At 36.1% G+C, this 15,538-nt stretch overlaps 1 protein-coding gene across 3 annotated transcripts in view; it reads right to left on the bottom strand.

The window, feature by feature from the left end:
• Positions 1-832: 832 nt before the first annotated feature.
• LOC149548175 (structural polyprotein) overlaps positions 833-15,538 on the bottom strand; it is a 98,887-nt gene continuing 84,181 nt past the window's right edge. For 2 of the 3 annotated variants that reach the window (XR_016353998.1, XM_089792216.1), the window contains one exon: positions 833-1,187. Coding sequence is in view for 2 of the 3 variants with exons in the window: in XM_089792216.1 (XP_089648342.1) it covers positions 1,077-1,187 (111 nt within the window). In the remaining variant the exon portion in view is untranslated. Of the gene's footprint in view, positions 1,188-14,817; positions 14,958-15,538 lie in introns of those variants that run through there. The other variant, XM_089792217.1, reaches the window with a different exon arrangement.

Genomic DNA, 15,538 nt, shown 5'->3' with positions numbered 1-15,538 from the left:
ATAAAAGTTCAGGAAACCTTCTGCTGCTTTGAGAATAACTTTAAAATATATAGACTTTGAAAAGCTCGAAGTACTCTTTGAAAAGCTTGGGTTAGTCTTTGGTCAGAATCTGTGTTCTACATTTTGTGTTGGCACTATGCTGTCTTTCTGCTTGGGGGGTGGCTGGGTCTGTCTTGTTTAGTCTTTGTCCCTGTCCTTTGCTTTTTGTCTGGTTCTTGGTGATGAGCTTTATTGATTTTGTAAGTTCTTTGTAAAAGGTTTCGGGTCCCTTCAAAACCTGTTTTAGCCTTAATCAAAAGCTTTAACATATATAGACAAAAAACCATTGTGAAAAATCCTTGACATATCCTAAATATTAAGTCTTGTTTTTATATGCCTGATGATACTACTTTGAGTCTCAAAAAGCACCGAACATGGATAAGCCTCTAAACAACCTAGATTGTTAAAAGAACACCTTGCGTATGAAGACAAATCTAATTTTGAAAACCTCTAGCTAAAATTCCCAGAGTTAAACACATTAATCTTGACCCAGACAAATTACATGCAGAGCATGAAACATGAATGGTTTGTATGATGATGGTTCCTTGCTCCAATCAGAAGCTTTTTCCCCAACCTCACCACTCCTGAGATTTGTCCATTTGACTTTCATGGATGACATGTAATGTGTGTGGGCCCTTTCTATGCTTAATCTAATCAAAACGTCATATATCCTATCATAGATTTGATGCATTAAACATCAACCAAAAACAAAAGATCTCAAGAACAAAATGAAACTAGTATGATTGCATATCTACTAAAAATGCCATAAGTATAATTGTATCAAGCCAAACCAGAAGATACAATTGAATTTTCATTTAGGAATGTCAAGCATTTAAGATCCAACAGTGGCATACATTTACATATTTAAAAATCATGAAATATAAGAAAGAATTATCACATCAACATGGAGAAACATTTGAAAAACTTGAGTTGGTTGATATTCTTGGAGCACCATTCATTTGAAAACTGCACTTTTTTCTGAAGCATGTGATTGGAAAATAACAAAGAATGATCACATCAACATGGCGAAAAACATTTCAAAACCTTGAGTTGGTAGGTATTCTTGTTCCACCAGTCACCACAAAACTGTGTTTTCTTCTGTAGTACATAATTGGAGAACATATCAGCAGCAAGCATAAAACAATACCCTGTCAAAATGAAAATTGTTAAAAGTGGTCCTGTCATTAATTTCAGAAATGTACATCAACTCACTTCTTTGCAAGAGAACGTAAGAAGCAAAAAGAACTAGAGACCAAATTTTTGCCTTCTTTTGATTCACTTAGTGACACATGCTTACTTGACATTCAAAGAAAACATATCCCAGTACATGCACACATATACTGTTTTTATTCTCAAATTCAAAACAAATTGTAAGCACGCACTCATCTAATGTCTTGTAAAGAAGAATATACAGAAAACAATTATCTCTATAAACTATATTTTCTTAGAAAGGCCCATCACCTTCAAGAGAACAGCTATTGAAGTAATTACAAACAAGCAATTTGAAATTGATATGAGCAGAGTATTTTCACATTTAAAGGCCCAAAAATATACCAAAAGAATTTAAAATTTGTGAAACATATAACCTCAAAACAGTAAGAAGACCTTATTCCAACCACAATAACAGATAAAACCACGGGTTATGGGCATTGTTGGCCACTGCCCCAACAGTCCAAAATTCTCTAAGTTTGGAGAGGGTCGAGTGCTATTGCCAAGATTCTCACTACTGATAACCAGTCAAAGAATTCTTTCAATGGGTCCACTGGTCAAAACTCCATACATGTCACGTGTTTTGCACTCCCTTATATCTAGGTCATGTGCCCAAAGTTGCAAAAATTCAAAAAAGGGGTTGTCTAGGTCAATTTCTGCCTATAGACAAGTTTTTGAGGTTTTCCATATCATGATAACATTTCCTATATGTTTCACAGCCCCACTTTGCCTAGCCAAAGTTTCTTCTGGTAGTTTTCCTCTTTATCATTTCCCTATGCATCCATTATCCCTACTTCTCACTGGTCTTCTACCATTTCAAACCAAAACTTTTGCAGATTCATTTAAGCACAAAAACTGAACTCCAAAGTAGTGCCCCTATTTTTCACATCATCTTGTTTTGTGAACGTTGGCCAATTTTGGGTGTCTTCTTTGAATTCCCAGGTGTCTTAAGTGTTCCAATGTTCTTACCCAGCTCAGTTTACAGTCTTTTGGTTTCCAACAGCAGTTTGCATGCCACTTAGTGATAACTGGGCATGTTCTCCTCAGACCTCAAAGAACGCTGTAATTTATAGTAACTACTTGTCTGGTATCAATCTTTCTACTTATTTTTGGGTTTGTTCTCCTCAATCTTCAAAGAACATTGCTATTTACAGTAAGTTTTCATCTAGCACCAACCTTTCTAGGTTTGTTCTCGTCAATCCTCGAAGAAATGGTATTTGTCATGTTTCTAATATTTTGTGCTGCCATTAATGATGCTCACACGAGGAAAGGCATAGCCTCTATACACTCCATGTCCTTCATTTTGACTGAATCTGAAGTTTTCAAATGGGATAGTATGCTGCATGAAACTTTCATCATCTTGAAGACACCACCACTACATAACAGATGAAACAAAATCATACTATGCTATATGATGGATTTAGCTTAGTCATTGTGGAGCATTTGTGCAAAGGTCACCAGCTAGGCATATTGGCTATGATGACAAAAATACTATTCAATGGACATCAATGGCACAAATTCTCAAATTTGGTACAGCTGTCATCCTTTCAATAAGCTGCTACGCCCTTAATATTGGTGTATATAGGGTTATGAATAGTCAACTTGTGGCTATCTTAATCCTTAATTAAGTCATATTATAATTATTATATTATTATTTAGGGAGGTAGGTCGGCCTAGGTGTTATGTAGGGTTGTGTCTATTCAACCTAAGCATAATTAGGTATATATAGGAGGTTGTGAGTCTTATTTCAACATCATATTGTGTAGTGTGTTCTCATTGGAGATATTTGGAGGTTGCCCCCCTCGAAGTGGCCTATTACTCTCAGTTATTATCAAGTACTTATATAATATTATTTATTTTATTGTGCAAGTTATTTCATTACAAGTGGTATCAGAGCATGATCTTGGCACCATAGAGGCAAGATTTTTTCTCAACTTTGGGGCGATTTTGGGAAGAGCATAACTTTCAGATTTTAATGAATTTTTCAAAGATTTTTTAAGGGTTGTTGAAGACCATATTAAAAAAGATATAGTCCAAAATTTAAAGGAATTGGAGCAAATTTAAGAGAATTATTGCAAAATTACTATTTCTACACAATTTATTGAGATCTTCATATCTCTCACATCCTACCAAATTGGAGTATAACTTGTATTGCGTTTTTTAATACATAGTAGAGGAGCCTAAATTCAAAGCTTGGAGAACTTGAAAAACAAAAATAAGCAAGATATTGCAAAGTTAGGAAAATTCTTTCTCAAGGTAGCAAATTTGCTCAAAAAAATTTTGGGATTTTTTCCAAGGGTATCTTGGCCCTAGTAAGCTACAGTGAAAAATAAATAAATAAATCAGAGAATTTACATTTCATTTGTGTGATTTATTTCAAAAACATTGGTTTCCATCATGACGGGGACTTCAACAAGAGGCAAAAAGAATGCTACCACACTGGGAAAATCCTCTGATCAAGATTGGGAAGCAACAGAGGATAGTAATCCCAATGAGGAACTTAGTAAGTTCAAGGATGAGGTTAAGAGGGATATGTGTGACCTACAAGGAGATATATCAGATATACGAAGCATGTTAAGCACCTATATGAATGAAACAAGGAAGGAGCTCTCAAGCAATCAAGGTGAAGCCTTCAAGTCAACTAATAATGACACAAATTTTATTAATCCTACGGGATCTAGAAAAAAATTTCCAAAGGTGGATATGTGCAAATTTGATGGCAAGGATCATCTAACATGGATAAATCAAATGGAGAAGTTTTTTGAAGTACATCAAATCCCATATGGACAAAAGGTCATGATGGCTTTCTTATATCTAGAACCAGATCAATTCATTTGGTACCGTTGGCTTTGTACTCATAGGAGGAAAAAGGGACTCATTGTATCATGGTCAATTTTTACAAAAGAACTCCAAGCACAATATGGCAATAGTGTGATGGAAAACTTCTTTCGCCAACTTGCTGAGCTTCAACAAATAGGATCAGTTAAGGATTATATTCAAAAATTCCAAAATCTATCCTTAAGAGTGGATACAATTATAGAGGAGAACTTGCATGATTTATTCTTGGGTGGTCTCAAGGATCACATTTAACATGAGGTACGCATGTTTTGTCCCAACTCAATAAATGAGTCTTTTATATTGGCACGCAAGGTAGAGAAGTTCTTGATTCCTAGAAAGCAAGGGGATAATGTGACAAGAGAAGAAGGATATTCAACACCTTCTCTTCCTCAACCTACTAGGTTGACTCCACAACAAATTGAGAAGAAAAGAGCAAAAGGGTTGTGTTTCAATTGTGATAGCAAATTTAGTCAAGGACATAAATGTAGTGAAAAGAAATTGTTCTATATTGAAAGTCCAAGTGAGGAAGAAGAGGATGAACCCGTATCAGAGGAGAATAGGGAGTCAGGTAAGGAATCACGTGATTCTCAACCAATCATTTTTTGTCATGCACTTTCAGGTTTCAGTGCACCACAAACTCTCAAGGTAGTGGGCTTCTTAAAGAAGCAGAAAGTAACAGGGTTGATTGACTTAGGTAGTACTCATAATTTCATCAACAAAAAGTTGGCAACTCTTCTAAATTGTTTTATATATCCAGCCCCAGAGTTTCAAGTTTTGATTGTAGATGGGGGCACAATTACTTGTTCGAGGAAGTGTCATAGCATCAAATTATCCATCAGAGATTATCAACTTGATACCCCAATGTATGCGATATCCATGGGTGCAGCAGATATTGTTTTGGGAGTACAATGGCTTACTATACTGGGAACAATTGAGATGAACTTCCAAGAACTATTCATGTGATTTCAATCAAAAGGAAAGGTAGTGGAGCTAAGGAGATTGAAGGCAAAATCTGCACAGATGGTAAGCTCTCATCAAATGCAAAAGCTTCTTAAGAAAGGTGCGGATGGATTTGTGGCCCAACTATGTTCATTAGAAGTCTCTCAATCTAATGCTCTTACTCATCCAGATTTACTAGCAATAATTGATCGTCACTCAATGATTCTTGGAGATATGCCTAAAGGACTTCCTCCTAAGAGGGATCATGACCATGCCATACAACTAGTTCCAGGGAGCCAGCCACCAAACATCAGGCCTTATAGGTACCCACACATACAAAATAGTGAGATAGAAAAAATTGTTGAGGTATTGCTAGAGGCAAGAATTATCGGACATAGCCAAAGTGCTTACTCCTCACCTGTTGTGATGGTGTGTAAAAAGGATGAAACTCAACGCATGTATCTAGATTATAGAGTGCCCAACAAGTACACCATTAAACATAAGTTTCCTATTCCAGTCATCGATGATCTTCTAGATGAATTATCTCACCAAGTTAGATCTTAGATCGGGTTATCACCAAATTCAAATTGAGGAAGATATTTGTAAGACAGCATTTTGAACTCATGAGGGTCATTATGAATTTTTGGTGATGCCATTCGGTCTTGCCAATGCACCATCTACATTCCAAAGTTTGATGAATTCCATTTTTAAGTTCTTGAGAAAGCTTGTGTTAGTGTTTCTTGATGATATATTAATTTATAGCCAAACTTGGGAAGAACATTTGCAGCATGTAGATCAAGCATTACAATTACTCGAAGATCATCAACTCTATGCTAAGCCATCCAAGTGTAATTTTGGTCTTAAGGAGGTGGAGTATTTGGGACACATAGTTTCACATGAAGGAGTAAAGGTGGACCCTTACAAAATAAGGCTATCATGGAATGTCCTATTCCAAAAACTATTAAGAAGTTGAGGGGTTTCTTGGGATTCAAAGGATACTATAGAAGATTTGTGAAGAATTATGGGCGTATAGCAGCACCCCTTACCACTCTATTGAAGAAGGATTATTTTCATTAGAATGAATCTGCTAATGTATCATTTGAGCAATTGAAAAACGCTATGTGTACAACTCCAGTGCTTGCCACTCCAGACTTCACCAAGGAATTAATTGTGGAATGTAATGCTTCTAGAAATGGGATAGGAGGAGTTCTCATGCAAGAAGGTCAACCAATTGCTTTTGAGAGTTGTCAATTAAAAGTTAAAAATCAACTCAAACCTATTTACGAGAAGGAAATGCTAGCAATCCTTCATGCAATTAAAAAATAAAGGCCTGATTTAATGGGTCGACACTTCAAGGTTAAGACAGATCATGATAGCCTAAAATGTTTTTTGGAACAAAGACTATCGTCAAAAACGCAGCAAAAATGGGTCACTAAGATGTTAGGATGACTTTGAAATTGTATACAAGAAAAGGAAGGAAAATATTGTGGCCGATGCACTTTCCAAGAAGGATGAAAAAGATGAAGCCTTGTTGTGTGCCCTTTCAATATCACAAGAAAATTGGGTGGTACAAGCCAAAGAAGAGTGGCAAAATGATGTTGCAACAAGTAATCTCATCAAGCAAATAAAAAGTGACCCTAGTAGTTCAAATAAGTTTTGTTTAAAGGGGGATATTCTTTGGTATAAAGAGGGCTTGTATCTCTACACGAATTCCACTCTTAAATACAAGATTCTCAAAGAACTACATGAGTCCCCAATTGGTGGTCATTCAGGATTTTTGAAGACATATCATCGGGTCAAGCAAGATTTTTTTTGGGAAGGGCTAAAAGGTGATGTTCAAAAATTTGTGACTGAATGTTTGGTTTGTCAAAGAAATAAGGGGGAAACAATTAAGACACCGGGTCTCTTGCAGCCTTTATCTATTCCTAGCCAAAGTTGGGAAGAGGTATCCATGGACTTCATCACAGGGCTTCCCAAATCTAAAAGTCATAATGTTATCATGATAGTAGTTGATTTGCCTCACTAAATATGCACATTTCATTGCATTATCACATCCTTTTACAGCAAGTATAGTGGCAAAAGTTTTCTTGGAGAATATCCAAAAGCTACATGGTACACCTAAGGTTATTGTTAGTGATCGTGATCCTATCTTTACTAGTCACTTTTGAAAAGATTTATTCTCATGTTTGGGTACTCAATTGACTCATAGTTCTTCATACCATCCTCAATCAAATGGGCAAACTGAGGTTGTTAATAAATGTTTCGAAGGATATATACATTGTTTCACTTTAGAAAAGCAATCTCAATGGATAGATTGGCTACCTCTTGTAGAGTGGTGGTACAATACCTCTTTTCATAGCTCATCAAAAATGTCTCCACTTTTGGCACTTTATGGATATCATCCTCCTTCCATCACATCATCATTAAAGGTGTCACGTTCAAGCAATGGAGGACCACTTGCTTCATCAACAATAGGTACTTTCAAGACTGAAGGAGAATTTAGCTATGGCGCAAAATCAAATGGAACAACAAGTAGACCAACATCGTAGTGAAAGATATTTTGAAGTTGCGGACTAGGTCTTCTTGAGATTGCAGCCTTATAAACAAATCTCAACAAAGCAACAAAAAAAGAATAATAAATTGTCTCCAAGATATTATGGACCATACCAAATCATGGAAAAGATTGGTAGTGTTGCCTACAAGCTTGAGTTGCCACCAACAACAAAGATACATCCAGTTTTTCATGTTTCTTGTTTGAAGAAGGTAATTGGGCAAAATATTCCTACTCAAACAGTACTACCAGAACTTGATGAAGAAGGAAGAATAATTTTGGAACCAGAGTGCATTCTTCAAACACGCATGAAGAAGCTGAGGAACAGAACCCTGACTCAGTATCTCATCCAATGGAAGAAGTTACTAGTTGAAGAGGCCACATAGGAGGATGAGAAGTTCATTCAAAAGAATCCACACTTGGTTAGCAATGAGGACAATGCTTCTTTCAAGAGAGGGGGCAGGCTACGCCCTTAATATTGGTGTATATAGGGTATGAATAGTCAACTTGTGGCTGTCTTAATCTTTAATTAAGTCATGTTATCATTATTATATTATTATTTACCTAGGTAGGTCGGCCTAGGTGTTATGTAGGGTTGTGTCTATTCAACCTAAGCATAATTAGGTATATATAGGAGGTTGTGAGTCTTATTTCAACATCATATTGTGAAGTGTGTTCTCATTGGAGATATTTGGAGGTTGCCCCTTTGAAGTGGCCTATTGCTCTCAGTTATTATCAAGTATTTATATAATATTATTTATTCTATTGTGCAAGTTATTTCATTACATAAGCCATCAAACGATTTTAGTTGCTTGCATACAAAATGATTGGAAAAAAAAATTCAGTCAGGGAATGCACAATTTTTTGGTTGCAGTTTAATGATAAAGTGTATCCTATCTTTGAAGGAGCATTTTCGATCATTTCTATGTTCACATCTCATATACAAAGGTTCATTATTGCAGTTCCCATCCCAATTTCACATTGCTGATTTTGATAAAATCAGCTAATGATTTTGATTTGTTTTGAGGACTTACATGTAACATTGAAGACATTGGTTGACAAGGTAAGGTGTAAATGTTAGAAGGTGGTTGATGAGTCTTCTGAGAATGTCAATAGTAGGAGGCATTACCTTGTTGATACACTCATAACTAGGCATGAGATGGTGTTTATAGAACCAAGCTACAAACAAGCCCATGATAGTCCTACCATACCTTGCATCATGAAGACATCACTTCTTGTTATCTCATTGGCAGAACACAATGGATGTAGGGACTTTGAGATGCTTGATGACAATTTAGTGGAAGAATACGTTCCTATTGATTGCAATGTCCCCTTTCTAGTCTTATCAAATCTGGGACTAATTTCCTTAAAATTCAATTGCAAGTGACCCCTTTTTATCTACAAATTCGCTAAGTTTCTATGTCGCTTAAATGCATTATGGATGGTACATAAAATGGCAATGCCTAAACTTCTTCTTATCTCATTGGCAGAACACAATGGACGTAGGGACTTTGAGATGCTTGATGACAATTTCGTGGAAGAATACATTCCTATTGATTGTGATGTCCCCTTTCTAGTCCTATCAAATCTTGGACTAATTTCTTTAAATTTCAATTGCAAGGGACCCCTTTTTATCTAAAGACTTGTACACAACTCTTTTATTTGCTAAGTTTCTATCTGGCTTAAATGCATGATGAATGGTACATAAAATGACAATGCCTAACCTTCTTGTTATCTCATTGGCCGAACACAATGGATGTAGGGACTTTGAGATGCTTGATGACAATTTAGTGGAAGAATACGTTCCTATTGATTGCAGCGTCCCCTTTTGTAGTCCTATCAAAACTGGGACTAATTTCTTTAAATTTCAATTGCAAGGGACCCCTTCTTATCTAAGACTTGTACACAACTCTTTTATTTGCTAAGTTTCTATCTGGCTTAAATGCATGACGGATGGTACATAAAATGACAATGCCTAACCATTATATAGTTTCTTTGAATCCGCTCCAACAGTTCTAGTTCATAATTTGCTTGTTAAATAGTTTTCAGATCATATAATGGTTTCAGATTTATATTTATTCCAACAGAGCTTTTGTGTTTATGCAAACTCCTGTTTACAGATATGGTAGACTGTGATTCTAAATCAATAAGGATGGCTCTAACCACTCTTTTGGGTGAGGATTGAGTCTGCCTGTTGATTAAATGACCTTTTCCTCACAGACTGCTCTGCTAGGGTTCCAACCGAATTCTTGTATGACTTGATACAACTGCACACATGGACCAAATTAGCCATATTCACATAGAGTTTACTGGCTGATCTAATACTATCGATGATAAGATCCTCTTGTTCTTATCTGCTGTTGACTGAATTGGTATTGACTCTCCAATTATTATACATTTGTTGATTGTAATGTTTTCTCCTCAAAATAATTCACACTTAACAATAATTAATTCTGATCTACTCAAAGATTTCATACCGCTGCTATGCATATAAGATGAATTTAAGAAAAATAAGGCACTGGAGACCAAAAACTTGTTTGCACAACTATAACACTCAGAAATTATTATTGCAGCAAGTACAATTGATCCGCTGGCATTTATACATAGAATGCTCATAAGTAATAAAAATCACTCACAGACAGTAACCACCTCCCGGCCAATGATATAGAATGTGCCCAATATTGTAGCCATGGACAGGAAAGCGCACAAATCGTAAATGAGTTGCACCTGCAATGTCTTAGAACTGTTTGATTATTAAATTCTCTGTACCATGGATCCTTACGAGGATTCCCATGATAATAAACATGGTCAGGACTTTAGATTAGCTATTGCCAATCTTGACTGTAAGCCTCAATCATATTAGGCTTTAATATTAAAACTTATGATGCCCTTAGTGAATTGGCTCATTAAATATGGAGCCTTATAATATCAATCGCTGATGGAAGCAATCAATGTTTGAAGTTGAACACACAGGTATTCTGTAATCTCTACCTGCTCTGTTCTTATTTTTATTTCCTGCAGCCTAGAGCATAGATAAAGCACACCCAAATAAGAAGGAATAAATCACACATAACATGCAAGCTTAGAAAGTGGATCCTAAAAGAATATATATTTTTGTCTTTTAAAGAGTTCAAGCATAATTCTAATTACTCGTGAGGTTCAAACCCTGAATCAGGGTTAAGCTAAAGAAGGAAGGCAAACATTCTCCGGAATGATTTTGATTACTCATGAGGCTCCTATGATGAACAACTATTCCCAGTAAATGGTAGCTCGAACTATAGAGGCTACCGTTGGAGGAGAGGTCCTAGCTTAGCGCCCATAGCAAAAGGAAGGACATAATTGTCGTTGTTGAAACACATGAGCATGAAGGCTGTATGGAGTTCCGAATTTTGAAGGATACCCAAAGATATCAATATGGACTGAGATAACTAAAAACGGAAAAGGTCACAGAGGGGTAACAATTCCAATAAAAGAATCCTATGAAAAACTCATACAAGTTGAAAAAGTACATATGGATAAAAATAACGGTTAAAGAGCTCATATTTTATCTGGCAGCATGTTATTTTTCCCCTCATGAATCAAATTCTATAAAAATAAGTGTAGATAAAGAGGATTGATAAGCAGCACTGAAAAAGGATATATTTGTGTACCGCAGCAAAGGATAAATCATTCTAAGCGATTTAAATGCTAGAACAGAAAATAACCAAACTCTTTACCTTAACACAGAAGTGGGGATAAGTAACAACCCTTTAGGGCTCGTTGAGTTCCCGGCATAGTAACCCAAGGACACATCCCCCCCCCCTCTTTTTGCCGGACGCACCAGGGAGTTGGGGACTCTGTTCCCCGTCCCCAGTGATGCCACCAGATTCCACCACCTCCACCAAGGATGGGGGGATGTCCCGGTGTTAACTATTTGCTGATTTGACTATTTGTGTTCAATGTTTGATGTTCCCATTCAATGAAATGTTCAAGTATTTACTCTTTTACATCTTTATATCATATATTGCAATACATCTTTTCATAACTAGCATTTGAAGTACCATATTGATGCAAGAGCATTGAGCTTGGATTTTGGTGGAGTTATGCTTTTTATGGTTAGGGATGTGTTGGAGATACATTGGAGAACCTTTCCTCATGATTGCATAGAGATTGGATGGATTGAGTTGAAGTTTGAGTCGTTTTACCTTTCTATTGGAGATGTGTTTTTAGCAAGGTCACCGGGAAACAGGGAGACTTGGAGGTCTCTGGTACTGGTACTGGTACTGGTACGGCAATTTTTTTTAATTAATTTAAAGAGTCTCATACAAAATACACAATAGTAATACAATAAAACTAGAAGACTAAAGTAAATAATAATAATAATGTTACATTAATATAGAGTCAAATATTTCAAAACTTACATAATCACATTATTGTATCTCATAGTCATACTTGTGAATGTTAAGACTGCAAATAGGCAAATGTTGGTGGCCTAATTTAGTAGGAGTTGCTCAGGTTAGGCAAGGCCTATAGCAATATAAGGCAGGTCACTTCTCATTTTGATTATGTTATTAGGATTTGACAGAATGTTACCTTTTAATGATCTTAGTCTCTTTTTAATTGATAGTGTAGATAGTTCTCAATACCGATAATGAATTTTGGCATGTTCTTGATATGGATTGGAAAGCCTAATATGCTAATTTCTTCATATATCTATACAATATCTTGAGGGATGTGTTAGCACAACTTGCATTTCTATCAAAATATATTAGAATATCAGATATGATGCAAAAAGTCTACAGAAATCTTAATCTGAAAGTGCAGATTGGATTGCCGATGGAGAAGAAACACATTCATTTGATACTCAATTGTTTTGCTTATAGTGGCATATTTTATTTGATTGATAAAGTTTACGGTGACAGGCATAAGTTGATCTGTAGCTGGTTTTTTGTTTTCAAGTAGTGGTCTTCTGTTATGTAGAGTCTGAAAATACTTTATAGTGATTGAAATCTTATACATAAACCTGTTCTTAATCAGTTTGATATGTTTTTGTTGTGACAATAGACCTATTTGTGAAGTTTTGTGTTCAGAATGGCTAGGAATGAATGCATCAATTTGGTTACCAAAATGGCACCAAATGAATCCATCAGTCTACATATAGTGGTTGTATTAGACCGGTTTAAATTCTGGCTATACAATTAGAACTGTTACAACTGTCTTTACAATAAGTTGCAATTACTGTTTAATTCTACCATCTCATTCTTCAGCAATTAAAGGTTAGTTTTTGTTTATAATAATATGGTTGAAACTATCAACCGATTCCTATATGGTTAAAACTGAGAACTATCCAAACAGTTATTAACCAATTTGGACACCATACAAACAATGGATAAAAAAGACTGGTCTTACTTTTTGCATTAAAAAACATTAAAATGAGGGCTAAAACACAAAATAATTTGATATTATATTTTACATTTATTTTTTATAAGGAGACTTCGAGGAGACTTCACTTTTTGGATTAGGAGACTCCGAGACTTCAAGAGACTCCATTATGAAGTCTCAACCTTTTTTTAGGTCTCGGGAGACGCGAAAAGTCTCCGAGATGCATCTTTTAGGGGGGAGACGGGTCTCCCCGTAACCATGGTTTTTAGGTTCCTGTTGCAGGCCATATAACTAATTTTCCACAATGAGTTAGAGGATGCAAATTTCAAGGATTAAGGAGAGGGCCTAGAGTACTAACTACAATTCGGAGCGCGAGCTCTAATTCAATCAGAGCTAGGAGATATTGCGATTTTACTCGGATATCGATTTTGGGCATTTAATTGGTGTTGCAGGCCGACTTGTGGCATTTAATTTGAGTATTTGTATTTAATTTGTGTTCTGGGCCGACTTGTGGCTTAGATTGGTATAAGTAAGGGTTTTGGGGAAGTCTTTAGTCATTATTTCATCCATCGTGAAGAAGAGGAGTAGCCGAAGAGCAAGTTTTCCTGAGTCTGTGAACAGAGTGTCGAATGTGAGGCAGTTTACAGCAGGATTGTGATGGAGTTGTGAATGTATGGACAGAGCGCCGAATGTGAGGTAGTTTACACTTGGATCTTGGATGAAGTTGGAGCAGAGCTAGTAGCTACGGCTTGTAAAACAAGGAGATTGTTTGGTGGGCTTGCGAGCACAAGTTGAGATCTTCCTTGGAGGTTTTTACCAGAGTGTGGACCTGGACTAGCTAGTGTTTGGATTAGATCTTGAGGGATCTTGCAGAACTATTACTTGCTTTGTATTTGGCCGTAACCGGGAAGGCCTTACAGCCCAGCACATTGCATGTAATCAGTTATATTTTATGAATATATTATTGTAATTTGGTATCAGATCTTGCATTATTGCTTCTTCTTGTTGTGTTTCCGCAGCATGGTTGTATAGTTGGGGGCTAGGACATCTCCTTTGGGGATACTCCTGCCTTGCGCTGCATCACATATGTATAGTATATACAACCCGCCACCATTCCTTGCCCTCCCCATGTCCTCCCCAAATTAAGGCCCCTTTGTCCCCCTGTCCTAGAAACTTGTCTCCCCGTCCCCCAGAGTGGTGTTACTATGGTTGCCAGAATTAGAGATGCCAGAATTGTCTAAATTTGGAATTTGAACAATTCTGGAATTTTAAATCCGGATTACAGTTTTTGGAATATGGTTGGGAATGTTTGGTTCACCTAGAATTCATAATGAGAAGATACATTCCCTGTGTTTGGTTCCATAAACTTGAGTTAGAATACCAATTGAATAAGCATTACACTTCTCCAAGAATCCATTAATCTTTAAGATTTTGAACCTCAAAAAAACTCATATATCAAAATAATATAAAATAAAAATCTTTTCATAAGATTAGTATGGAAAGAAGAAAAAGAGAAGCAGTAAAAATGCAGTAGAAAATAAGACAACGGAAGATCCAAGATACCTATATTTATCATAGAAAATACAGTGAACATAATGAATGAAAAGCGAAGTACTTTTTCTTTTTTCTGTTACATCAATTTTGGTTATAAATGAAGATATCATCTTCATTGTCAGAAGATTTAAAACATAGCATTTTAAGTTCTCAAACTATCACTCATATTTGAATTGTTTTCATACCCATGATGAATCGAACTATTAATCATAAAAATTTCATACAAAATCAAATTCAAAACACAAAAATCTACATTTATCAAATAATAATTCTCCACCCAGAACAGTCAATTGTAAATATGTGATTTGGATCTTTCCTCACAAAATTGCTGCAAAAGAATAATTGGCTGTCCAAATCCAGGAATCTTCTACTGTCCATAACACTCGCTCTTGAAGCCAAATGGAACGTGCAGGCTCAAACCGAGGTTTCTCTGCTTAGATTGGAGTCTTCTCTTTGGAAGAAATCCCTGCAGAAAGGTATGATCCATTGTAAAAAAAAAGAAATTTTCAGTCCATTCAAACAGTGGAGAACACAGTAAATATATTGCAGGAGACATGGTAGACATGACTGTGATCTGGTCAAGGAAGGATGAAAGCAATGTTGCGAAGACAAGGTCAGGGATTGAAACAATCAACAATGTTGCCACCTCAAATCACTGCTCTCCAGACCAATAAAAGAAAAGAGAGATGCACAAAGCAGTGTGGTTTCCAATTTGGCAATCACACTAAAAAAATCAAACCAAACCTTGCCAGATTCAACAGTGAAAAATCCCTCCTTAATCTCTCTTTCATCCTAGCGATCTACACCATCTTGTATGAGAATGAAATCACCAAAGATTTGTCAAAACTGAAATTGAAAAAGATGAAAAAGTAAGGCAAACTTCAAAAAAGCTTACATTTCATTTCATTCTTCAATGCTCATTTTTGTGAAACTGGAATTAGAATGGGAATTTGTCCAATTCCACCTATTTAGATGGAAGATTGAATTCCAGTATTTGAGGTAAATGGGGATACCAAATCCAAATTAATCCAAATTCCAATTTCGGTT

Source organism: Cupressus sempervirens, chromosome 7, assembly GCF_028749045.1.
Source record: "Cupressus sempervirens isolate cs-2001-9-10 chromosome 7, ASM2874904v1, whole genome shotgun sequence".
Lineage (NCBI taxonomy): Eukaryota > Viridiplantae > Streptophyta > Pinopsida > Cupressales > Cupressaceae > Cupressus > Cupressus sempervirens.
This window is presented reverse-complemented; position numbering and strand designations above follow the sequence as displayed.